Source organism: Melopsittacus undulatus, chromosome 5, assembly GCF_012275295.1.
Source record: "Melopsittacus undulatus isolate bMelUnd1 chromosome 5, bMelUnd1.mat.Z, whole genome shotgun sequence".
In the NCBI taxonomy this organism is placed as follows: Eukaryota; Metazoa; Chordata; class Aves; order Psittaciformes; family Psittaculidae; genus Melopsittacus; species Melopsittacus undulatus.
Window position 1 is genome coordinate 55,663,472 of NC_047531.1, and position 24,510 is coordinate 55,687,981.

The following is a 24,510-nucleotide window of genomic DNA, read 5'->3' on the forward strand; positions in this document are numbered from 1 at the left end:
AGAGGCAAAAGTAGGTTTCTAGTAAAGGTCATTACCACGGAGACCAGAGGTTAGCATCCATTTTCAACACAGATGCCCCTCTCAAAGGAAACGCCTGTGTATAAAGAGTGGTTTCCTTTGACTACAGAGTGGCTGCTGCACACAACTGAAGGGGCAGGATGCTCCAGAAGGAAAAGGCTGCCTAAACAGCTATGCTCTGGCTCACAGTACCAGCCCCAATGGATGCAGTGGAAATGGCTGGAGACTGCACAGGGGTGAAACACACCACCCGTGAGCAGCACACACTGTCCTGATGCCCTTCTCCACTTTTGGGGTGAAGTTCTACAGCTACCAACATGCTGGACTCCTCACTGGAATCCCTCATTGGACCACATCCCCTCCAGTTATGCATTGGGTAGTGCTGGTTTATGCTAGATCAATCACTAACCATCTGGGATTTGAATCTGGTGTCACCTGGCTCTCTGGGAGTGACAGCACAGCTGTGTGCTATGGGATGCCCTGTGGAGGTTCATAAGGTAAGGCAAAGGAAAGGTTTACAAGTGGTCAGCAATCAGTCTAAGCTCTCCTTGTGAGGAGGAGGAAGATCTGGGCACCAGCCAGTTCTCTGTGCGAGCCTGGACCGACATGTTGCAGGAGGTGGTCACTGGTGGCAGTCCTGCAGGGCCTTAGTAAGCCGGGCTGGGAATGAAGAGTTCCTGTGCCAGGTCCTCTCTTGGAGAAGTGAAAGCCACTGCAGAGCCAGGGACAGCGAGCTGTGCCGGAGGAGCTGGAGGGTCAGTGTGGCGTGAGCAGCTACAGGGCAGGGTGAGGAGGTCCGAGCTCTCCTAAACAGCAGCATCCGAGATCCTCCCATTCAAAGACGTCTTTGGCTGGAGGCCGTTGTTCTGAGCGTGCACCTCTGGCCTGGGCTGTGTCATCTGCTGCAAGCGCTGCCCGGGAATGAAGGAGAGAGTGTGTCAGACAAGGAGACTGGAGCAGTGGTGGGACAGACAGGGCATGGCAGTGGCTGAGCGTTGGGATCCCTCACCCCAGGTCTCAAAGGTGGCCCTACCTACAGGGCGAGGGGACGGTGCATGTGGCAGGAGTTACTCCTCCAGCACCATTCAGCAACCCTCTGAAAGCCTCTGCGAGTCACCTTTGCCTTGGTGTTGCACACAGCACAGGAGCTACTCTATCTGAATTACAGCATTACTTATAACACAGGCAATCTGTTACCAGGCACTACCAGCTGCAAGAAGGAGCAAGATAAAGCTGTAATGTCACAGGCTCCCAAACTTTCCCAGTTTCTGTAATTTTTCAGCTAGTGTTGATTATAAAGCAGAACTAAGTAGCCATAGCAGGCTAATGAGGTGCCACCAATGCAGATCAGACCAGTCCTCCTGCACAAACCTTTGCACCCTGAGCTGATAGAATGAAAATTGCAGACCCAAGTAAACTGAAGCAAGAATGCAGGAAAACTTGGAAGGGCAAGTCATTACTGGAGGTGCGGACTGAGCATCAGGAGTGATGAAGAAGGATGAATCACTTTTCCCTGTCAGGGAGAGACTGATGCTGTAAACTGCAGAAGAGAAGGCAGAGGAGGATTGAGCCTGACCTGAATAGACATCACCAAGTCCGGAAGAAGCTCCTTCCAGCAAAGGGAAACAACCTTCTGCTGTTCAATACCACTGAAGCAGCTGTTGCTGGGTGAAGTCCCTGAAATGTTCACTGAGCTTCTTCTGCCATTCATGGTCTTCCCCTCCTCCACAGGCACACATTCATGCTCAGCAGGATCAAAATTACTTGTAATCTTTCCTGTCTGTCAAAACCGCTTTATTCAGCATTGGCATCTAATTTCCCTCCAGGTCTAGCTCTATCACAAACTAATCCAGGACCTGTGCTTATAACAGGCCAAAAATTCTCTCTCTCTTTGACACCAGCACACGCACACACACACAGAGGCTCCTACTTTCTTACTGCTGCCATCTGCTGCTCACTCCTGGGTCTATGAAGGGTGGGAAGGAGGTCTGGGTCTCCTGATGCATGGGGTGCTGTTATAGACAGGGTGCACACCAGTCACTCATGCTGCTGCCTGGTACAGATGGTTTGTGTGAATCATAGAATCATAGACTCATAGAAGAGTTTGGGTTGGAAAGGACCTCAATATCATCTAGTTCCAACCCCCTCTGCCATGAGCAAAACCTACTATTGGAATTGCTGCTGGCCTTCAACCCAAAATCACCAAAGTGACTTGACATAACACCTTGGCTTGAGTGTGCAGGAACACCAGCGCAGATCTCAACATCAATGGCAAGAATCTAAACTCAGCATCAGTTGAGAGACCAGAAACTGGAAGCATATCAGAGACACTAACTCCTACATCAGAGCCCATCCAAATGGAGAGCTGGAGGAGGGAAAATTGAATCTACCTGCAACTTGACCTCAGAGGTAGGCAGCCTGACAGTGACCTCAGCTCAGCAAATCCAGCTAAAACTTACGCATTATTCAAAATACAGCATCCATTAAGCAAACCCATGGGATTTAAATGGCATCTGCTGGCTGTTGCAGCTGGGCTGGGGAAGACATAAATCAGCACCCCTGTAGTGACTTTTTATTCCTACAGCTTGCAGCAGACAGCAGCAAGCCAGGGACTTTGTGCACAGTGCTCTCAAGACTGAATGTCAACACTGTAAATAAGATCTCACCAGTAATTACTAAGTCTGACTCGTGATTCACTGCTACACAAAACCCTGCTCAAATTACCTAAGAAAATGTTTTAAACAAGATCGGAGTTGCGGGTATTGTGGGCCCTGCATGAAAGTCTTCCTTGCTTGTTAACCACCATTCACTGAGTGCCCCTAGCAAAGCACATGGCAAACTACCACCGTGCATGTCTCTGTCCCTAGCAGGTCCTAGCCCTGAGATACTTCAAGCCTCATGTTCTGGGGATGCTGATCACTCCGATGGGAAGTGCCAAGTAACCATGCTCATAGCCAGGGATTGCCAGGAAATGGGATTCCCCCGGGTTAAGAAACCTCAAACATTTTCCCAGTCCCTTTCAGGGCTCCAGTCCCCTGCGTCAGAGATATTCAGCAGAGGAGGGCTTCCTTTTTGTGATGGTGGCAAAACAAAGCTCAATGAGGCACAATGGACCTAAGAATAGACTAGCGGAAGGTCTACACACTTGGCCAGACGTAGTAATGACATGCTGCTCAGCAGTGCTCCCAGCCATTTAGGTATCAGTTAGTGCTCCATAGTGCTAGCAAGTCCACTTCAGCCAGCCCATGTTGGTGGAAGTCATTGGGGCTGATGTGAGTCCTGGAGGAGAGGGTATGCAGAGCTCCTGCAGCATCAACCTGAAGCACTCTGACAGCTTTGTCAGAGCAGAGTCTGCTTGGTTCTCTTTAAGCTTAGTTCAGTGGGGGGATTACTGTAAGCAAAGAATAGGAGTGGTGAAGCTGCTCATACCTGCCGGAGGGTCCCTGTTGAGGTGAAGAAACTGTACAGCATGTATCCTGGAATCAGTATCATGGAGGACAGAGCCATAAGCCAACCAATGCCTTGTCCCCACAGAGGATAGACATATTTTCCCAGTGTCAGAGGGGTCATTTCCACCACACTGAAGAAAAACACGCCCTGGGAAAAGAGCACCACTGTTGCAGGTGAAGGTGTGCAAAATTGGGGTCCATCCATCCATTCTTTCCTTCACTATCCTTTTAGCTCCCAACAGTCTCATAGCAACCCAACAGCTCCTCAAACTAGTCTAGATGGCCTCAGCCCACCAACTGGTATTTTCATACAATTTCTTATTGTCCTGTGTAAAAGGCTGGAACTGGAATACCCCTGATTTCCTTCCTCACTAAAACACTTGAACAAGTTGTGCTCCACACCAGCTCCTAAGCACATTGACAGGATCCTCACAGCTGGTCTCAGGAATGTACATCTTCCTATAACTGTCCTTCTCACACCATTCCCTGGACTACTTGTGTTGAAAACGCAGGAACCAGCAAAGGCAGAATTGCTCTGCAGTCAGTTATACTGCATTTGCTGCTAACTTTTACTCTGACAAGTCCATCAGTGGCGGAGGCAGGAGCCAGGGTAGCTGAGAATCAATAATAGCTTTTTAAAACAGCAAAATATTTGCTTATCTTTTGGCATCTCAGAAAGAAAAATGAAGAACTGATGGCCTCATTTAGATTAAAGAAATCACCTGGAGCTTTTCATATGGGTGATCTCCAGCAGGCAGAGTGAAAGAGGCTCCTTTTATTGGAGATGGGTATTACTTCACCCATCTCAAGTCTGCCTAGGACCACTTTGCACCACAACTATACTGGGTTGAGAACAGTGTTTCCCCTACACTCCATCCAAGCTAAGAGGCCCTTCTGGACCCACTCCTGCAGACAGGCTGTCCCAGGTCTTACCAGGCAGACAAGAGGAGTGAAGAAGGCCCAGCAGATTTTCCACCATATGCAAGGTTTGTAGCCAATCATTTCTTCAATGTTCCTGTAAAACCTGTTCACACCTACAGGAAGAAATGAGTGTTGAAAAAACATCCCCTCTCAGCACCATGATCGTCACCTCTTCTCATAACACAGCGCAGGCCAGCCACAGCAAGAGGGTGGCAGTGCTGTGGCATGAGAAGCATTATCTGAAGGGGATGGGGTACAGAGACATCAAAGCAAATTCGTGCTAGCAGCTTCCATGTTCCTGATATCCTCTTGAAGGACCAGAGGGCAGGATCCTAGGCACCTGCCAGTTTGTGCAGAGGTCTTTGTGGTTGTGAATTGAGATGACAGCCTTCTGCTCCTGGTTTGCTCAAATTATCAACATAAGCTATTTTCAGTTGCAAAGTTTTCATTGGGCTTGGCTTTGGGAGGCTTCTGAAATAACTCACCATATCCATGGAGAAAACAAAGGAACAGTGTCTTTTGTGCTTACCATAACACCAAGAAATTGAGATGGTCTCAAAGAAGACAAGAAAGAGAAGACACATGCCACTGGCAGAGTAGTAATCAAACAGCTTGAAGACATAAATGCCACCCTGAGAAAACAAAACCAGGGTTGCTGAGTTTAGTTATAGATTATGGATGACAATATCAGTTGACTGCTTGGATTGCTACTATCTGCATCTGCTGGCTTTAATGCTAATTTCCTTGGACAGTAGAGGCAGCATTGCAATGTTTCCAGTGCAGCCTGGTTCCCAGCAGCAAAACTGATGTGCTCTTGCAGACAATTAGCTGGCTTTTTCGGACATGGCCAAAAGTTAAGAGAAAAGCAGAGGTTCACTAGGATGTCTTACTTTTCTCTGGTTTAGATGGATTAACTTAATTTAATGTGCTCTGCCCTCCCAGGAGTTTTACTAAAGCCTCCCTCATCATGAACCTACACTGCTTCACAAAGGGTCTTCAGAGCACTCAGCCCTAACCTCCACACATGAATTTTAGCTTCAGCCCCAGAGGTTCAGTGCCTCAACAGACTTGTCTTCTTTATGTTATCTTACCCCTCTGCACTAGGAGCTCCTTCAGCTTGGGCTCTTCTGCTTTAAGTCACTATTGTCAATAGATAAAAAACCCAAGCCAGACTGACATGATGGTGGCAAAAGTTACAGAACCATCCTAAGACACTTGAGATGTATTAATGATGAGCAAGCCCATTTCTACAGCATTAGGATGGCTCCTAGGATGCTGTCATTTCTCCCAAAGCTTTTGGTGTTGCTGTGCAATGCCAAAGTGACTAGAAATGTGTCAAGAGTGGAAGTATGAGCATGGCCAGCTGTACCTGGGTGATGTTGGAGAATCCAATGAGATAAGAGATGAAACAGACTACTGCAATGAAGACCTTCTTCTTGGCTCTCAGGAGATGAGGATACTCATCCATCAGGGCTGTAATGAACCCTTCCACAGTGCAGAACTGTGGGAAAAGGTATACATCAAGGACATAAATATATAAGTATCTTAGCTGGACATCACCCTCACCTACATTTAACTCCAGCATTGAGAACCAGCATTGCTTGGAGAGCTCCCTACAAACACTAGAAGAAGGATGCATCTCCACACAAAGTTGGTCTGAACCATCTTCTGAAAATGCCTCTCTCCCTCCACTGAATACAGAGGGAGATAAAAGCACTGTGGTTAAATACCTATAATTAGCTGAGATAAATCTCTGCCTTTTTGCTCCCATGGAAAGCCTCTCCTTTCTTTTCCTGAACCCCCTAGGGCCTCCCTGCCATTGCCTTGCTCCCCCATGCTGCCAGGTTCTGTTACAGCTGTATGTCTGATGCTGGGACACATGCAGGACCTTGCTTGCTCTTCCTTTTTCATGTGTACTGTTCTCAGCCTATTGCAACAGTGCTTGTGCTATTCAGTGATCTAAAACACTCATTAAGGAACTGTACTACCCACGGCCCAGTCCCACATGCATGTGCATCATAATAGTCCTTAAAAATACACAGCCCTTCATATCACTTTTTCAAGCACACTACATTAAACGCATGTAGCACATTGAAAGCACATCCTCACAGCACATGGTCTTTCTAGAGCCAAAAACACCTGCATGGCTTATGCAGTGCTATACCAGGCACAGTATATTAACACTGTTTGCACCGTAACACATAAAGACATCCCCATGAGCATAACCTTCAAATCAGCTTTCTTACTAGCTCTGCCCTATGGCATGTATATATGTGAAGTTCATCCTTCCCTCCTACTTCTTGATGAATTGTGAAGTTCACTTTTATATCTCACTCCCAGAAAACACTGGCTATGTACAGCTCTCAGAGAGTGCATCCTGCCTCTAGCAGAAATCTTGCGAGGTTTATGAGGGCAGCAGGCTCCTGGCTTCCCTGGTCACCCTCAGTTAAGGTACAAGCCAGTGCAATGAAAACGAAAGAGGTGTAATTGCTCTTTGATGTCAGAGACATCCCTGTCCCAGTGACAGCACTCTAAAAAGTGCTGGCATTTTAAATTCAGCTTTAAGTAGGGAGACTAGAAGAAAAAAGCCTAGAGTGGAGGTGGAGGTAGAGGTACACAGACTGAAAGAGGAGCAGAGGGCTGCAAAGATGTAAGGGAGGAAAGCAGGGAGTTTGAGCCATGCCTATAGCTGGTCATAGATGGTGGAGGAGCATGCTGGCTGCTGGGGCTGGCTTCCACGTGGGACAGGGCAAAGCAACGGGAGATGTTTCTGCCCATGGCTTTATATCCCCAGAGAATCAAAGTTCAACAGCTTCAGCTCAAGTTTTTAATGAGCTAAACCTTTTATGTCATGGACACAAGCGCTATTAAAGCATCATTTGCCATTTGGGCACGGGTTAAGCTGCCTTTAAAGTCATTGACAGCAAGCTCCTCACCCCATCCTACCTGGCTCACTGTCTGGAGGACTTGGGACTGAGCTGCCACCACAGTGTGAAGAGACAGAATGACAAAGAAAGATACTGTTGAAAGCTATTCCTTCCACATGGATGCGTGGCCAGGCATTGCTGGAGCCATGGGGCACCAGGCAAGGCAGAGAGACAAAAAGGGTTCATAGTGTGGCCAGGGGTTGTCAGGGACAGAGGGTGGGTGTGAGTGGTGTTCAGCAGAGAAGAAAAGAAAAAGATGCTCTCTGATATTCCTCACAACGCAAATATGGGAGGAATTAAAACTGACAGCCCTTTGGTGCAGAAGAGGGATCAACATCAGGGAAAGCACAGAAGGGGCGAGGGAGATGGGTGATGAGCAAAAGGGTTACAAAGTGATCTGAAAATTCTTTTCCTCCTGCCAAAATTATGGTGCTATTTAATGGATGAGGTGGGGAATCAAATGGTGGTACACTACTGCTTCTAGCCATAAAGCATGCAATGGCTTTTGTACAATTTACCGAAAATTGCCCCATGCTAGCCTCAAGCTTCAGAGGTGATGCAGCCTGGAGGAGGGTCACATATCCAACCCTGGGACTGTGGCTTGGGGACCTTGGGGTCCATATTTCCCAGCCTGCATAACCATCCTTAGATGCTCACATGAGATTAAGTAGGCATCTTCAATCTACTTTCCAGAAAGTTTGGTATTTCTCAGCATCTCCAGCCACGTATTTAGCACATGTGGCTAGTATATTTAGCACATATTCTGTTCTTCCTCATGCCTCTCCCCATGATACCATTTCTCTACTAAATATTCCCATTCAGAGCCTCTTTTGCTCTTTTCCCCCTCTAGGGATTAGTCATTACACAAGCTGCTGTGTCTGATAATGTGGGTTTGGGAATCAATATAAATGCCATCTTGGTCTGAAAGGGAAGTCTCTCTCCCAACCTCTTCCAGTATTGGGGGTCACTCATAGCACCGTGACTGGACCCATAGTGAGTTCAACCACAACTAGAGAATGTGCAGCAGAGAGCCATGAGAGTGGGTCTTGCTGCTGGGAGCTGGAAGTCCTCATGAATAACCTGTGAGAGATGGCCTCACATGGGACAGACGCAGGCTTGCAGTCACAAGGCTTGCTAGCTCCCCTGGGGACAAAACGCCTGACCTGGAAACTGGTAGGTTAAAAGAAAGCATTAGCATGTTATGCAAGAGGGGCTAGAAGCAAGAGAGCTAAAGCCTGGGTGGATCAGAGGCAGAGTGAACATTAAGGCACATGAGCGGCAAGTGTGGGCACAGGAGGGAGGTGCATGTATAACAATATAGGTCATTCATCCCATTCTAGCAACTGCAGATGAGATGAGGCAGAGGTAGTTGTGCTACATCTGCAGAAAGCTTGCTATCAAAACCAATGGACATACGTGAACTTACTCCCACCATAGTTAAGGGGCTGGGCCTTGTCCCTGCACAGCAAATGTAGATCTCAACTATACCTTCCTTTGTTATTCTGTCTTCCAAGCATCTCTGCTGTAGAGATAGTGACAAGGGGCAGCCCTGCCCATCGGCCTTGAGGATGCAGGGTGCAAGAAATGCCCTATGGCCCTGCTGTGCCTCATGGGCTGGGCTGCTGACTCAAATGAAAAATGGCTGCTCCTCATCTGCAAATGATATCTAATCAGCACATAGCAAAAACATCTCTTTTGGTTTTGAACTAGATGCCTCAAAACTCATGTGCAATTGTAGCTGTTGTTGCAGCCTGTGCTATTTGTTTTATACACATAAGCTGCCATGCTGCTAATGATGCGTTGTATTGAATCAGAGCTCCAGCATGCAGACAGAAAGCTTCTTCAGATGTATTTATCTGTGCTTTTCTAAAAGCTTGCTTTCCTTTGGATGCTTTGTTCCCTCCCTGTCCCTCCTCTTTCTCCAGGCAGTGATATCCCCCATGGACAGCCTGCCCTCCGAGACTGGTGGTCAGAAGGGACTTAGAGAATTTCAAGTGGTATTTCAGAAGCAAATGCAGCAAACAAATTCCACACAGTGATTAGAGGGCTTATTGTCATGTCTCAGACTATTTACCAGCACTGAGTGAATAATCCACTGAGAGTACTATATTTTTTTCTGTAAATGTAGCTTCTTTTGGATCATTTACTTATATTTGAAATTATTTGCAATATAATGTCTGTGGTAAGGCAGACATGAGCTTTATGATGTGTTGATAGGAGTGTGCCATAACTGAAATCCAGATCTAGTTGATTAGATTTTCCTGGAAAGCAAATGTGACATTTCAGGAATAAGTCTGAGCCTAGCTAGAAAGTAGTCTTGGCTTTATGAGCACTACCTGTAATCTAAGAAAGCATTCATTTTGTACCAGTGGTTTGCAATGAAAGGAATAGCATGCCAGCACAGGGGAGGATGTGACAGACCAAGCATAGGCTTTTGCAGGACCCTTTGGTTTTGATGCACTCAGAAGGGAGCTGTGCTGCAATTCACTGCTTCACTGGGTAGCCACTTCTGTGCTGAATTAGCAGAAAAAAAACTTTATCACTGCTTGTAAAAATACAGAGACCATGATTTCTTTTACTTTGTGAGGGGCATGAGTGGGGAAGGAGACCTTTTGTTACATCCAGCTGCTTCACCCTCAAATATCTTGTAAGGCCTATCTGATGGCAAAGCAGCCAGGGTAGCCAGCCTTTCCCAAAGCATGGCTCCTTCCTTCTGCCAGGACCTACCCATGCTCACCTACAAATCAGCCCTGGGTGCTTCAGCTCTGCTCAGGGACATTTTTATTGTAAATAATGCCAAAACACTGCATCAAACCACCATCCTCACACCATGGGAGAACCCTGATTCAAACGTCGCATCACTGCCCTTCTCAGCACAACCTGTCAACACTGTGCCAGAGCACTGGGTCTGGTTGGAGGCTAGTACCTTGTGCGGAGATGCTTCTTCCAGCTCCTGGGAGAAAGAAGATGGAGACTTTCTACCCTAATCTATGGAAGTAAGCCAAAACAATGACATTTTCTTGCCTCATCCCCCATTAGGGGATGGAGGAACTTGTGCCCTACAAGAACAAAGCAGTTAGCACTTGAGATAAATCTTTTTCTTTTTTTCTTTGCTCCAAAATATTTTGGCAGGGATAGTTTCCCGCTAGCCCCACTTAGAGCCCTTCAACTCAGCTGCCAGAGTCATCCAGCAAGACAGGGACATGCTGTGCCCATACAGCAGTGCTGGCACTTCACTGGGGTCAAAAATCACTCTGAATGGAGATAAGCTTTCCAAAGATTCTCCCCTCCTAAGGAAGTGGTGACTGTCTTATAAAGCTGGTTCTGCTGGGCTGCTCAAAGCTGGTCATTACTCTTATTTTTAATTGGCAGCACGAAAAAGGCTGGTGCATTAGGTAGTGGTGAGATACCACCACACTTGTAGTACATGTCTACATTAGGGACAAGCGCAGAGGTGATGACCACACAGGAGGATTTGTTTCATGCAGCTGCATCCCACCATGAAGAGTAAGAAAAGACCCTGCACTGTCCCAGGATGCAGATGGGACACCACCTGCATATGTGAAGATATCTTTGCATGTTACTCCACTTTGTCCCTGCATAGTCTCACCTGACTATCCAGACCCAACATCATCAGCATGGAGAAGAAGAGGATCGACCAGAGAGGAGACAGGGGCAGCTGTGTGACAACCTGCGGGTAGGCGAGGAAAGCCAGTCCAGGGCCTGCAGTAACCGAAAGAGGGATAAGCCTATGTTTATAAAGCATTTGACGGGAAGTCTGAACTAAGGGATGCAGTTGAACAGAGAGAGTATGATCAGTCAAGAATTGCAGGTATTTAATATAGGAGCTAGAAACACATGAGCCTTCATCTGTGACACATCAACTCGGTGGGGTGCACAGGGATAGAACGGGGAGGCACTAGAGAAATGCTTTGGTTTTTCTCTTCCTGTAAGCAAGCAAATCATCAGATCATTGCTACTAAATTGAGCTGGAGCACTATGCTACAAAATGAACTGATATTCAGAGCTGGTTATAACTTTCCTGATGGTTTTGTTTTTTTTTTCCATCACAAAACACAGTTTCTTGAGATAAAAGCTTTCTCAGGTAAGGCAGCAATTTCAAAATACGTTTTTCTGCAAAAAGGCAGTGTCCCATCTCAGGTAAGAAATTATTCTGTGATTACAGTTTCAAAATTTTGCATGCAAAAGGAGCTCCAAATGTTGATCACATCTACTGAAAACATAGGCAGTAGCTATTCTCCATAGGGAGGATTTAGAAAGCAAATGGCCTAAATATTTCACTGCAGCAAAAGCAGATGAAACTTCAACACTGAAAGGAGATTGTCAAAAGCAGGGGATATCCCCTGCAGCCAGAGTGTGGCGAACATCAGCCACAAGTACCTGAGAACTTTCTTGGAGGAAGGGGGTGCTAATAGGGTTGCACACTTGGGTCCCGGAGCTTAGTAGCATCCCATGCTCACTAACAAATTGCCCTCAGAGGTTGGTGTTGCATCTGAACCCGGGTTTTTGCTTACCAGAGGAGGCCAGTTCTGAGATTGACTTCTTGGTGATGTGTGACATGAAGCCAACAATAGAGAAAATAACAAACCCAGCAAACACGCTTGTGGTGGAGTTTATACAGCAGACAATGATGGAGTCTCTGGAGGAGAGAAAGAATGGAAAGAAACCACCTGCAGGTCCTTATCAAGATGCCAGGAAGGAAGGGTGGGTTAAACAAAAGACCAAGCCTTGCCAAGAGCAGCTCCTGTGCCTTGGCGAGGTAGCATGGGTGACACGTTACATGTCCTGCAGGCAGGGAAGCCCCATTGTAGCGATCACAGTGTACCCCTTAAGCTGCATGTTGCCAACGAAGGGATGTTGGAGATCAGGCATCCCAAAATCATCATGCCCCCCCGCCTCACCCATGAGCCATGCAAGAGGCTGGTAAGAAACAACAGACCTGTAGACATTGTTGTGGAAGGTGTTGTAGCTCCCCAGAGCAATCAAAGACCCCAGCCCCAGGCCATAAGAGAAGAAGATCTGTGTGGCTGCATCCATCCAGACCTGTGGAGAAGGAGCCAAGAGAGGAGGGCAGCAGGAATGACTTCATGCTGCAGGCACATGTTCTGCAGCACCTTGGTGCAGGGCTACCGAGGGAGATGCCACAGGAGCCACCTTGAACCCTGTAGCTATGTTATGCCAACCAGGATTTTCTAACACGGAGTCTCTTGTCCAAACAACTGCAGAGGACAGCTTGCAAAGCTGGTCCCAGTGCCCTAAGCTCTTAAAGCCTAGAAGGCACAAGAACAGGGGCAGACTGTTCCTCTTCTGGTCTTAAGAGCCCTGTTTACAGGATTAGAGCCAATGGAACTGGCAGTACACTTACAGTGGGTGTGCTACAAGAGAGATCACTGGAACCCTTTGGAAATGATGGGTGTCCAGTTGTCTCCACTCACATGACTGGTGACTCTGGAGCCACAAGATTATCGCTGATGCAAAAGGCAGTCTGTGTCCTGAAAAGCTTTGCCTTTGCAAGCCATCATGCTCTTCCTGGGTCCCCTCTGTGCTTCCACTGCCCAAGGCAACATTACTGGCCACCGCTCACCATATAAGCCCTTCCAAGAAAACTACTGCTGTGTACTGCTGTGCTTGTGCCACTTCTGAGGCCCCCATGCCAGGACACAACATCATCCTTTCTCTGGGACCACCAGATCAAGCCCAAGTCACCAGCCCTGGGACAGTCACTGAAATGATTCATTCCCAGCCCAGAGGGGAGTTTTCTTTATTGGGGAAATAAAGAAAACTACCCCCCACCTTGCCCTACAGGTAACACTGCTTGAGTACAACAGAGCTGCTACACAGATTGCCATCCACAAAGGGCCTGCCCTCCAGCTTCGCTCAGTCTGTGAAGGTCATGACTGCTTGAACAGGGAGCTATCCCTGGGAGGTTTTAATACTTAATATTGAAATGCCAAGGAAGACTAATGCAGAGGCCTCAGGAGGCAAGAGGATACAAACCTCAGAGTCAGAGAGCTTTCTGAAGTCGGGCGTGAGGTAGAAGAGGATCCCCTCCTTGGCTCCCGGCAGCGTGACTCCCCGGAAGAAGAGGATGAAAAGCATGAAGTAGGGGTAGGTGGCTGAGAAATACACTACCTGCAAGAGACACCACAGGAGAGAAGCCATCAGCTCACCACTGCCCAGTAGCTTTCCTGCCCATGGTGGCATTGCATTCGGTGTGTTCCCTGTGAGGGGGAAAGGGTGCCCACACACAGCCACTTTCGGCAACGTGTTATCTGTCTTGCGCTCCTGTGCTAGTGATGTTTCTGGCTGTTTGAAGTTTCTCTCTGCCAATGACATACAAGGACATGCTAATTGCAAAAGTAGCAGGTTAAAGTCTGGATGAATTGCCCAAAGACAAGGGAATTGCACAGGGATAAATTTAGTCCACAGAAGTGATCCCTTTAAGTCATCACATCCTTACCGCAGAGCTAAAGCATGTTTCTCTAGTCCAATGCATCAAGCAATGTGAGTCTTGACTTCACTGCTTTCTTTTCAGCACTGTTTCAGGGACTTGTAGGTACATGCCACCCCTCATCATGGGGCCTGTACTGGCAACTGCCAGGGCTTTGCTGTGGCTGTGTAGCTAAAACCGATTTGAGAGCTACCGGGGAAGTTAACAGCTCAGGTGACCTATGCCTGAAGTGCTTCTTTCTGATCTTTCCTCTAGATTATTCCTTTCATAATATTGTCCCGCTACACCACACTGTGCTCTGAATAATACATCTCAGCATCTCAGCACCACTGTTTCACTAAACTAAGCAATTACCCTTCTACTGCACTAGCCTGAAATGCTATACAGTGAATAACAACATGCTTCTGATCTGAAGGTCTCCCATCAATACCTAAAGGGCAGCAGGAAGATTTTCAAAGGAGGTGATGAGTTTTATTTCCACCAGCAGCATTTTAAGAGACAGTGATTTTCAAAAGGGGAAACTGAGAAAAGGCCTTGGTCTTTCAAAGGGCTGTCCCAAGGTGGGAAGTGTAAGTAATCTCTGAAAATCTCTTCCCAAGTCTCTTCCCAAAGAGACTGAGGGCTCAGACCTGTGACTTTACAGGGAAGAGCTATTTTCTATGCTGAGAGTGAAAATTACCATAAACAAGGTAGCAATTTTTACCACCATGAAAGGTAAATGTCAGGTATTTAATAGCATCTACTGCAATTCTGCCTCAAAACACCATAATCTTAGTTATAGGCACTTAGACAAATCTGAGCCCAGAGGACATTTCTATAGTACAGCATTGAGAGGACAGCATTGAGAGGCAGCACTGAAACACCTGATCCTTGCACCTTACCTTGCCTGTCCACTCCACACCCTTCCAGATGGAGAAGTAGACCATCAGCCAGGCCAGGGCCAGTGTGCCAGCCAGGGGCCAGCGGATGGTGCCCGGCTCCCCCAAGCCTCCAGACATCTGATGCATGTTCCTCCTAGGGGTGGGAGAAGTTGGGTTAAGGGGAAGTCCACCCCTGGGGACAGAGATCCCGGAGGTGGCTGGAGGGTGAAGGGCCAGTTGCAGACAAGTACAAGAGACTGTAAAACCCTAAAGAGACATTGTGGTGGGGTAAAGGAAGTAGAAAAAAGGCGGAGAGGCTGTTACCCTCTTTATCCATCTGACCTGTGGCTGCACAGTGCCTCCCATGCCCACCCTGGCAATGGTCAGCTCTGATGCCCTCCTGCCAAGGCTGACCAAGGAAAGGTGCCAGCAGGCACAGCCACAGCCCCAGCAAGCAGGCGAGATGGCCACGGCAATGGGGAGAAACCTGGTGTAGGCAGGCTGAGGACATACTCCCAGAACTCGGTGACAGCACTGGTGAGGTTGGTGGTGTCATCCAGGGAGTAGTTGGAGAAGCAGCGATCGGTGTTCCAGGCATTCCCGCAGCTCTGCCACGGCAGGTCCTGCACCAGCACAAGGAGAGCAGGGTTATCATTAGCATGACATCTCCCAAGGGCAGCAGCAAGAAGCAAGATTTGGCTTCTTTCAGACTGAAACCCCATTTATTCTTGCAAAGAGGATGGGCATCTCCTCTGGATGGGCAGGAGTCTTGTAGCCAAACTAATGATAAATTGTGACACGGATTTTCCAGGAAAGAGTATCACGATGTAATTATGGGAATGCAATAGCTCTAATAAAATGTTAGCCATTCCCCAGACAGAAAGCCATTTCCAATTAACTGTTGGTAATTAATAGCTACTAATTAAAATAGCTGCTGGGGGATATTGTGTTTGTAGTCATTACAGCTTTAGGCTAGCTTCACTCAACAAGTGGTTGGAATTTACTTCACAAAGAATAAACACTGATTTATTTCTTATCTCTCATTTATACCAAGCTTCAATGCTTAAAAAGCAATGTAGCATTGAGAATGGGAGCTAACAGTTTGTCTACATGAATAAACTACTGTAACATAAGCCCAGGAGTAAATTTAAAGCATAGTAGCTATTTCATGCAATCCCTGCTCTGATTATAAGCAGTACAAAGGGATTCCTGGGAGATGTTTACACAGTAGGTAGCAGTGTGACAGCAGCACACTGCTACAGATTTAATACAATCAGCTCTGGCACTGCAAGCAATGAAAACACAGCATCAGGGCCTGTGTGAGCACGCAGGGCAACCCACCCATGCCATGTAGTGCCACGACCAAGGCAACCCAACAAGAGCAGCAATCTGATTTCCTGAGTGTAGTGCATGTAGATAAATGCAGAACGGCTATTCTGGATGATTTCCCTCTGCAGAAAAGTCCTCAGGATCCAGCTCAACAAAGCTTTAAGAATTCCTATTGATCCATGAACTCAAACCCCTTTAGAAATACTATCTGTGTTTTAAGTGCTTTGTGGCATCAGTGCCTTTAAGCGCTGCCTTCACCTGCCATCTAAATCAGCTCACTCTAGCAGATGATGCCTCCTAAAAGTGCATGCTGGCTTGGCAGAAGAAGCGCTATGGTAGATACAGGCAGGGACTTCCCAGTGGCCACCCAGGTTGTTTGCACCCACCCAGTGATTTCGTTTTGGACTTGCTGTTTGCACTCAAGCAGATGCAATGAGTCAAGCAACATTGACAGTAGCCCTTCAACCAAACAGTTTGCACATCACGGACTCTTGTAAGTCTGCACATCTCTTATAAGGAGGAGCAAGCAGGGGAAGGGTTTGTTGCTGCTCCATTTCCTCTGAATTTCAGAAGACAGGAACTGTAGAAGGCAAGCTGGGCTCCTAACCAGCTTCAAAACACTCCCAGTCAAATTTAGAAGGGGCAGGGGACAGGTGTCAGTGCAACTTTGTTATTGGTGCCGTTTGGGAATCGGGAGTTATCTCTGGTAAAAGAAAAGGCTGAAGGAGGTGATCCTGCCCCTCTACTCTGCTCTTGTCAGACCTCACTTGGAGTAATTGTGTACAGTCCTGGTGTCCTCAACATAAAAGGACATGGAACTGTTGGAACAAGTGCAGAGGAGGACCATGAGGATGATCAGGGTCTGGAGCACCTCCTGTATGAAGACAGGCTGAGAAAGTTGGGGCTGTTCAGCCTGGAGAAGAGAAGGCTGCGTGGAGACCTCATAGCAGCCTTCCAGTATCTGAAGGTGGCCTACAGGGATGCTGGGCAGGGACTATTCATTAGGGACTGTAGTGATAGGACAAGGGGTAATGGGTTAAAACTTAAACAGGGGAAGTATAGATTGGATATAAGGAAGAAATTCTTTACTGTGAGGGTGGTGAGGCACTGGAATGGGTTGCCCAGGGAGGTAGTGAATGCTCCATCCCTGGCAGTGTTCAAGGCCAGGTTGGACAGAGCCTTGGGTGACATGGTTTAGTGTGAGGTGTCCCTGCCCATGGCAGGGGGGTTGGAACTTGATCTTAAGGTCCTTTCCAACCCTAAATATTCTATGATTCTATTCTGTGATTCTAAAAGGTCTTGAGCCACACATCTGGAGCTGCCTGTGCAGATATGAGCACTCTCACTAGTCAGGTCTGACACCTGAATGTACCAGAGCCTCATCCTAAGTTACATCCTTCCCAGGGTGTAACTTAGGATGGGTTCCTTTGGGGTAGACTTCTGTCCATTTAGGAATTCCCTGAGGGTGCACCTAATAATCCATGACCAAGAATTTTGTTCTTGACCCAGGAGCCTACAGTGGGTATTGGTGGTAGAAGCACAGCTGGGAACACCAAACAGACTATTTTATCAAAAGTCTTGATAGGCACTTGAAATCAAACAAAGGTTGGAACTGGATGTACAGCATTCAGAACAGCATTTCAGGTTTGTATCTAAATGAAATGAGAAAAGATCTCATTTGAACCATAGGGTTGATATCTTTAAGGTTGCAGGTTGCTCAGAGAGTTAGGTTAAGGGAGCTCTTCTCAGCTGCTAGGCTGAAATAAATAATTCAGCCACCAAGAAGTTATTGTGGGGTATGATTCTAAGCTTGTATGGCAGAAGATCCTGCAATAGAGGAATCCATTATAAACCTCAGTGCCAAAGCCCATGCTAAGGGACAGTCACAAGCAGATGTTTAAATGCTTTCTGAATCATTTTCCTAGCAAAAAAAAAAATCCTTGGGATTTCATTTATCAAGAGAAGAGTGAGGACTAATTGAGGTCATGGCTAAATCCTGGGTAATGAGAACATGTGACAAAACCAGTTGTGGAAATGTGCAGCTCTTAGATTCACACGGCTCTAGAAATACAGCAGAGACACAGGGTAAGTTTTAAAGACTGACATGAGTAGGAACAGTTCCCAGAGAGGGGATGAGGCCATCCCCTTCAGAAGAATATCATCTCCAGATGACAAGCACCAGTGCCAATCAGCACAACAGCCTCCAGAGATGATGAACCCCAGAGCTGATGAAGCTCTTCAGGAAGAGCACAGCAGGGTGCTGAGAAAGGCTCATTGCACAAACTACAAGGAGGTAGCACATGTTTTGTGGCACAAACAACTCACTTCCCATAAAGCAGGGACTAAGAACCCAAAACACACTCAATGCTATGCTGCAGACATGACTGTGACTCACCGCAGTGAAGGAGTTGAAGAGATAGTAGAGAGCCCAGGCAATGATGACAATGTAGTAGATGTTCAGCCAGAAGGAGAGAACCACAGCTGCCAGCCCCACTCCTGCAAATAAAGGCAGAGAGCAGCATCAAACAAGGTCTCTGGTACCCATTTGAGCTCATGGGCACCATAGCAAATTTTGTGGCAATGCCTGAAAAAGCAAATCAGCTCATCAACACAGCATGTGTTAGAGTTGCACTGTGAGCTGGTCAGCAAGAGAGGCTCATTCCCTTAATCTCTCATCCACCCATTTCCACTGGGTACTATCTTACAGTATGCTACAGGTACTTTGGGGACAGAGCTCCATGAAAATGGGATCTGGCCACTTCCCTCGCAGAACTGATTTTTTCCACAATAAAGTCATTTCTAAATCACCACTAGTTTCCAGAATGTAGTTACTCTATACATGGCAAGAGGTTCATGTTCCCTGTGTACAGCTCTCCCATGCAGTTAAAGTAAGCCTCCATAGGGAGGGTTGGATCAGGTCTTCTACAGCCAGAGCCCCTCCATTGCAAACCTGCTGCTTGGGAAATGCCTTCTTACCACAAAAGATTGCTTGAACAGAGCACAGTGATGTCAGTGACTGCAGACATCTAAGTGAAGGTTAGCTTAGTGAAGATGGAGGGAAAAACCTCCCCTCACCTGCACCCCATCCCAGTCCCCAGGGATTTGCTGATTTGCTTCCCAAAAGAGTTTTTGTCTGTAGTTATATGCCATCACCTTCACAAACTGACAGTACAGTACCTTTAAACATGGGCGCTAACTTCCAGACTCCAAGTCCACCGACAGAGGTATACTGGCCCAAAGCAGTTTCTAGCAGGAAGAGAGGAATCCCAGCAAACACCAGCGTCAGGAAATAGGGGATGAGGAAGGCCCCTGAAAGAAGAAGCAGTGTTATAAGGCAGCTACCCCTTTTGCCATGAAGTGTATGCCTCCAGCTGCAGTTTCTTGCTCTGCAGCACCCAGGTGATGAGGAGCAGACTTGCCTGGAGGTGATAGCTTACAACTGGAGTTGGTATGTTCAGTGAGTCTCCCCATGAGATCATTGCTGCCTTCCCCTGATCTGTTCCTATCACCATGGATGTGATCAGTCATATATGTACATATACTAACATCACTAGCTATGTGATTCCAGTCTCAATTTGTTGTTAGATACTTCGGCAGTGCTAAGCCCAATCTGACAATAAACCCAAACATTTGGATACTGACACTTGTAACTTCTTCTTGTTGGTATCTTCTGTCTTACCTGCAGCAGCTCCCAGTTCTTTAGCTTCTGTTAAAAGGGCACAGGAATATCTGGCATTGGCCACTACTTTTTGTTTACAGATATTTTAGTCTCTTAATAAACTGTGGCTAAGACTGTATTTGCTCTATACATCTCCCCCGCCTTGTTCTAGGTTTTACCCTTTAAGTTCCTGGCAAAAACACTGTTTTTCTCTATGGGCCCCATGGAAATAATCTCATCAGTAGAAATTAGTTAATGCAGCCATTTACTAGAGATATTACTTGCACTCCATTATTAGAAGAGCAAATAGAATACGAGAGCCTCGCGATGAGATTTGAAGGCTGTACATGTTCACATCATCCTGACTTCAAGGGCTTGGGACAAAACTCATTTCCCAGCTTCCTCATGCATGTGCTGGCGCATGCCATCATTCCTGAGGAGGACAAACTCTTGGCTGTGGAGAGAGAGGGGACACTGTTCAGAAGCAGCTGGCCGTGTTTGGGCCAGCACTGGTTTCTGCACTCAGGGGTCTGAGCTGTCAGTCTGAGTTTTCTTCTCCAGATACTAGTGGTAAAGCAAGCACAGAGCCAGCCAGCACAGCCACTCTGGAGCATTGCAGCCCAGCTTGCAGCTGGCAGAGCCAGGCTCCAGCAGCTGCTCTCCATGGGCTGGGAAGCAGCGAGGCACAGCCAGGGATGCTGGCTCAGGGGACTCCCAGCTGGGGACGCATGTCTGCCAAGCAGGGAGCTGAGCCCAGCTGGGAGAGGCAGGTGCCAGCACCCGGCAAGGGAATGCATGGGAGGCAGCATGAATGAGAAGCAGCCGGTGACAGGGAGAAAACATGCTGCAGGCCAGCAGCTTGATGACCGTGAGCCCAAATCACAAGCTGGCGTGGAAGCACAAGCTCTCGGCTTCACCAGCAGCCTGGCGTGGGGGAGCAAACAGCTTTGGGCATCACTGCCTGCTCAGCATCCTCCCCTTGCTAGCTGCCACAGCCTGCAAGGTCCAGCCTCCTAGGAGCCCTGCAGGTCTGCTCCAAGGACACAGATGCTGCCTTGCTACTGCTCTACCTCACTGTAGAGTCTGGAGATAAGGATTATCAGCAGTCACAATGCTTTGCTCACTTCTGTGCAAGCAGCTAATGAAAATTGGCCACAGGCCTGATGATCCTGTATTTCTCATATACAGCAAGCCAGGAAGGTTTGTAGGTGGAAGATTCTATTAGACTGTTGAGAAAAGGAAAAAAAACAAATTTTTGGACCCAGTTCATTTATCCTGGCTTGACAAAAATCCTCTGGAATAAGGGAAAATCTAAAACCAGACTGTGGCCTTGAACTGAAGGCTGTTGGCAATGACACTGCCACTCTGGAGGGTCAGGTCCCTGAGGAGGCACAGATAACATCCCTGGGTGCCATAAAGCCAAAGGGGAAATTAGTTCTGAAATGTATACCTAAAGTTTGCATCCCTGTACCTAAATCCTTGGCACAGAGAGAAAGGGATTGTCTTCAACCTCCAGCCCTGGGTGGGCTGCAGAAAGGTCTGGTTCAGTTCCTGGGCCTGCTACAAATGACTGTGTGACCTTGGGAGAGTCCAGACTTGTCTCCAAAGCCCATGGGTGATGGTGCTTGTCCTGCCTGCTCAGGGCACCAGCTCTTGGAATCAGGGAAAGGATGACACGGCACCTGGCCCTCACTGTGCAGCCTCAAATCTGCCTGGAGTCTCCAGCTCCTGATGCACAGCAGTGCAAGGAATAACAATTAATCGTCAAAACTTGCAAATGCTGCCCACACATCAAAAGTTGAGCATTACAAGCTGTTACATGCCATTGCTTGGAGTCTCAATGTGTAAATGAGAAATACATGATGCTTATTTAAAGAAACGTTCTTTTCTCAAGTTATTCAAGCTCAGGATGACACTGACAATTTTTGGTACCTTCTGAGATGCATTTAGAGTCAATTTAGACCGGTAGAATCCTGTTGACATCAGAAGGACTGCATGAAACTAACAATCGGTGTAGAGCTGAGTATTAGTCATAGCTAGGCACACTGAGCAGTGTGCAGGGCCAGAAGGGAGCCCAGGCATCACTTTGGGTAAAGCCTGCTCCCACAGCAGATGGGCCTCATGCCGCTGGGCTGCTGTATATACCCTGGCTGAATATCCCCTAATTACGTGCCCGATCACAATGCCGAGCAGATCACCCGTGAGCCGATACAATGTGACAGCGGTAAGCGAGACGGCAATATTTCCATTCAGTTCAATTTGCCTGTGCGTAATGGAAGCAGCCCACACGACCGCACTCTGAGAAGCGCACATGCAGCACGCTAAAATTAGGCTCCCACCCACAGTCTGCTCCGCTCCGGAGGCAGAGCCAAGACGGTGCCCACCCGATCGCGAATCAGATGCCGTGAGACCCTTCCTCGCTGCTCTGCATCGGCTCCCCGTGACGCTTTCGTGCGTCAGCTCTCCCGCCTGTCTCCGGCATCAGCAGCCTCCACTCACTGCTCATTATTACCGGCTATGGGAGCAGTCGTGCCTGCGAGCAGCCAGACCGGCTAGGGGTGAGCGGAATGAGCCGTACCGGGTGACATGAACAGCACGAACCAGCAGACAGGGAAGGCTTTGAGAGGACACAGGCACCAATTGCCACGTTTCTTCTGCCCTGTGTTTTTGCTTGCAGCTGGCTGATCCCTCTGTATGCCTGCAGCTCACCCTGTGTGCCATTGCTAACACTAATAATAGTGCTCCACACCTCCACGGCACCGTCCATCCTAGGATCTCAGCTGGCTTTATATGTAGGACTGGTTTTAGCTTCAAAACACCCCTCATCTTATTACAGATCTTGTCACCGCCACCTCTGTGTGTGAGGAGACAGAGCCACAGGCAGCACAGATTGGGTGCGTTTGAGATGGCACAGCAATCACAGGGCAGAAGCTGAGCTAAGAAACAGTGCCTGGGACTTAGCCATGGGGCTAATGTTGTATGAGGAGGGCTATTGCAGCCAGGTGCCAGAGTGTGGCTAGATAAAAATGGCAGAACTGCACCATAGCTCTGGCAGTGGTGGCACAGGCTCCCCTAGGTAGGCCTGGCTGATTCCCATAAACCTCACCCTGCTCAGCTGCACACTCATGCCTCTGCATGAAACAATACTCAATTAGTCAAAATGGATAACTGTCCAGTCTCCTACTGGGACTAACTCCATGTGCTTCAAAGAAAGGGCCAAGATCCCCCTAAATGCCATGGAGCTACAGGGACAGAGCACTGAAGGGAGCTAGACCACACTTCTCTTTCCCAGCTTGGAAAGAGAAGGGCATCCTATACTACCTACAGCACAGACAGCAGAAGTGGGCTGGTGATATGAGGAGAAGTCATGAGAGCCAAAGACAAAGTGGGTTTTGAAAAGGGAATTCAAGGCAAAAGGAAAAGAAAGAAGATATGGAGAAGCAGTGTGAGAAGATACTCTCAAAGGGGAGATGAGGCACAAGAATGTATTTTCAGACTTCATCCAAGACATGCAGAAAGCCTGTAGCTAGGGTGTAGTTGATCTCTCAGGTCTCTTGACTTCTAGCCCAGCACTGTTTCCCCATCTGCCTGCCTTTCTTTAGCCTTGCAATGGCTTGGCAAAGTCCCAGCTGAGAGCGGATAAGGGAAGGATGAAGTGGCACAATAACAAAAAGAATGAAAAAGCTGTTGTTAGCTGGTTGCAGAGGATGGCACTGCTACCAGCGGCATCACAGCTACTGCAAGTCCTTTGCCAGTTGCTGCCTTCTTCTGTGGCCTCTGTTTTCCAAACATTAGGATTAAGATAGAGACAATAACTGTGACCCTTCTCACAGCACTAGTAGTAAGTCAAAGCTTATTTCCTTTCATAGGTGGTGACACTCGTGTTCTGTGTACGTGTACATATGTATGCATGCGTGTCTATACATTTACACTGCCCTGCTATGGCTTCTAATCAAAACTCCTCAGAGATGTGACCCAACCTCAGATGCAAAACTGTTAGCCCTCTAAGAATACTCTAGATGGAGGAGAAATCCACTATGAACAGATATAACCTGATTTCCCTGGGAATGCTCCGGCATCCAGCTGGGTGCCTGTGTGAATTTATGTTTATCCTTGTAAATAAATGAGGTCCCAGACACTTGTTACTGTAGCCCTGAAAACTCGGACTGCAGAAGCTTCACAAAACTCTAACTTCTTATTTCTTTGAGCTGCTTCTTCCCAACCTGCACATGCTAGTAAGCCCACAGACTATGGGAACTGTTCTGCTGACAGCTTAATAACTCACATAGTGGGGGAGAGCTCTCATCCAGGTGACCCGCCACTTGCCCAGACCTACACCAAACGGAAGCCTGCTCAGGGGACAAAACTGCTCAGGGATGAGTGCAGTGCTGTGCGCTTCTCTCACCTCCTCCGTTCTTGCCGCAGAGATACGGGAAGCGCCAGACGTTGCCCAGCCCAATAGCATAGCCCACACAGGACAGCAAGAAATCAAATCTTCCCTTCCAGGAACCTCTGTCTGGGATCTCCTTCTTCTTCTTCTTAGTGCTCACAGCCTCAGGGGTGATGGGCTCTGACTCCTCCAGGGCTGCCTGCTTCACCTCGGAGGGAGAGCTGAGCTCCACGGAGGTGTTGTCCATCTTGCCCATCGTGACTCAGATGTATGGCCACTCTTGTTATGGGGATGGATGAGCAGGAAGGGCAGCTTCCGCTCTGGCCAAGCACGAATGGAATGGGAAGCGCTGGACAAAGCTCCTGATGAAAAATATGAGAAAAGAAGGTATCCTGTGTTAGTGTAGCAGGCTTAAGTGAAGACCTTGCTGGGTCTGAGGTGGACTCACTGGATAGACCAGTGCACATCAGTGCAGCCTATCCATGC

At 47.8% G+C, this 24,510-nt stretch overlaps 1 protein-coding gene across 1 annotated transcript; it reads right to left on the minus strand.

The window, feature by feature from the left end:
* Window positions 1-129: 129 nt before the first annotated feature.
* On the minus strand, window positions 130-24,280 carry LOC101879116 (sodium- and chloride-dependent GABA transporter 1-like). Its single transcript, XM_005144378.3, has 14 exons — window positions 24,040-24,280; window positions 19,154-19,285; window positions 18,372-18,472; window positions 15,161-15,270; window positions 14,669-14,801; window positions 13,334-13,468; window positions 12,276-12,379; window positions 11,851-11,975; window positions 10,926-11,038; window positions 5,758-5,889; window positions 4,918-5,020; window positions 4,401-4,501; window positions 3,448-3,615; window positions 130-929 (listed from the first exon to the last, which is right to left on the minus strand). Exons 1-14 carry the CDS (start codon window positions 24,278-24,280, stop codon window positions 825-827), a joined length of 1,803 nt encoding a protein of 600 aa, XP_005144435.1. The 3' UTR covers window positions 130-824.
* Window positions 24,281-24,510: the final 230 nt, after the last annotated feature.

Excerpts from the sequence above, each read along its gene's own strand:
- LOC101879116 (XM_005144378.3), bottom strand. The coding sequence starts at position 24,280 with ATGGGCAAGATGGACAACACCTCCGTGGAGCTCAGCTCTCCCTCCGAG. Across the intron at positions 4,502-4,917 it reads CTCAATTTCTTGGTGTTATG|GTGTGAACAGGTTTTACAGG; the intron begins GTAAGCACAAAA and ends TTCTTCCTGTAG. Across the intron at positions 3,616-4,400 it reads TCACTCCTCTTGTCTGCCTG|GGCGTGTTTTTCTTCAGTGT; the intron begins GTAAGACCTGGG and ends CTCTTTTCCCAG.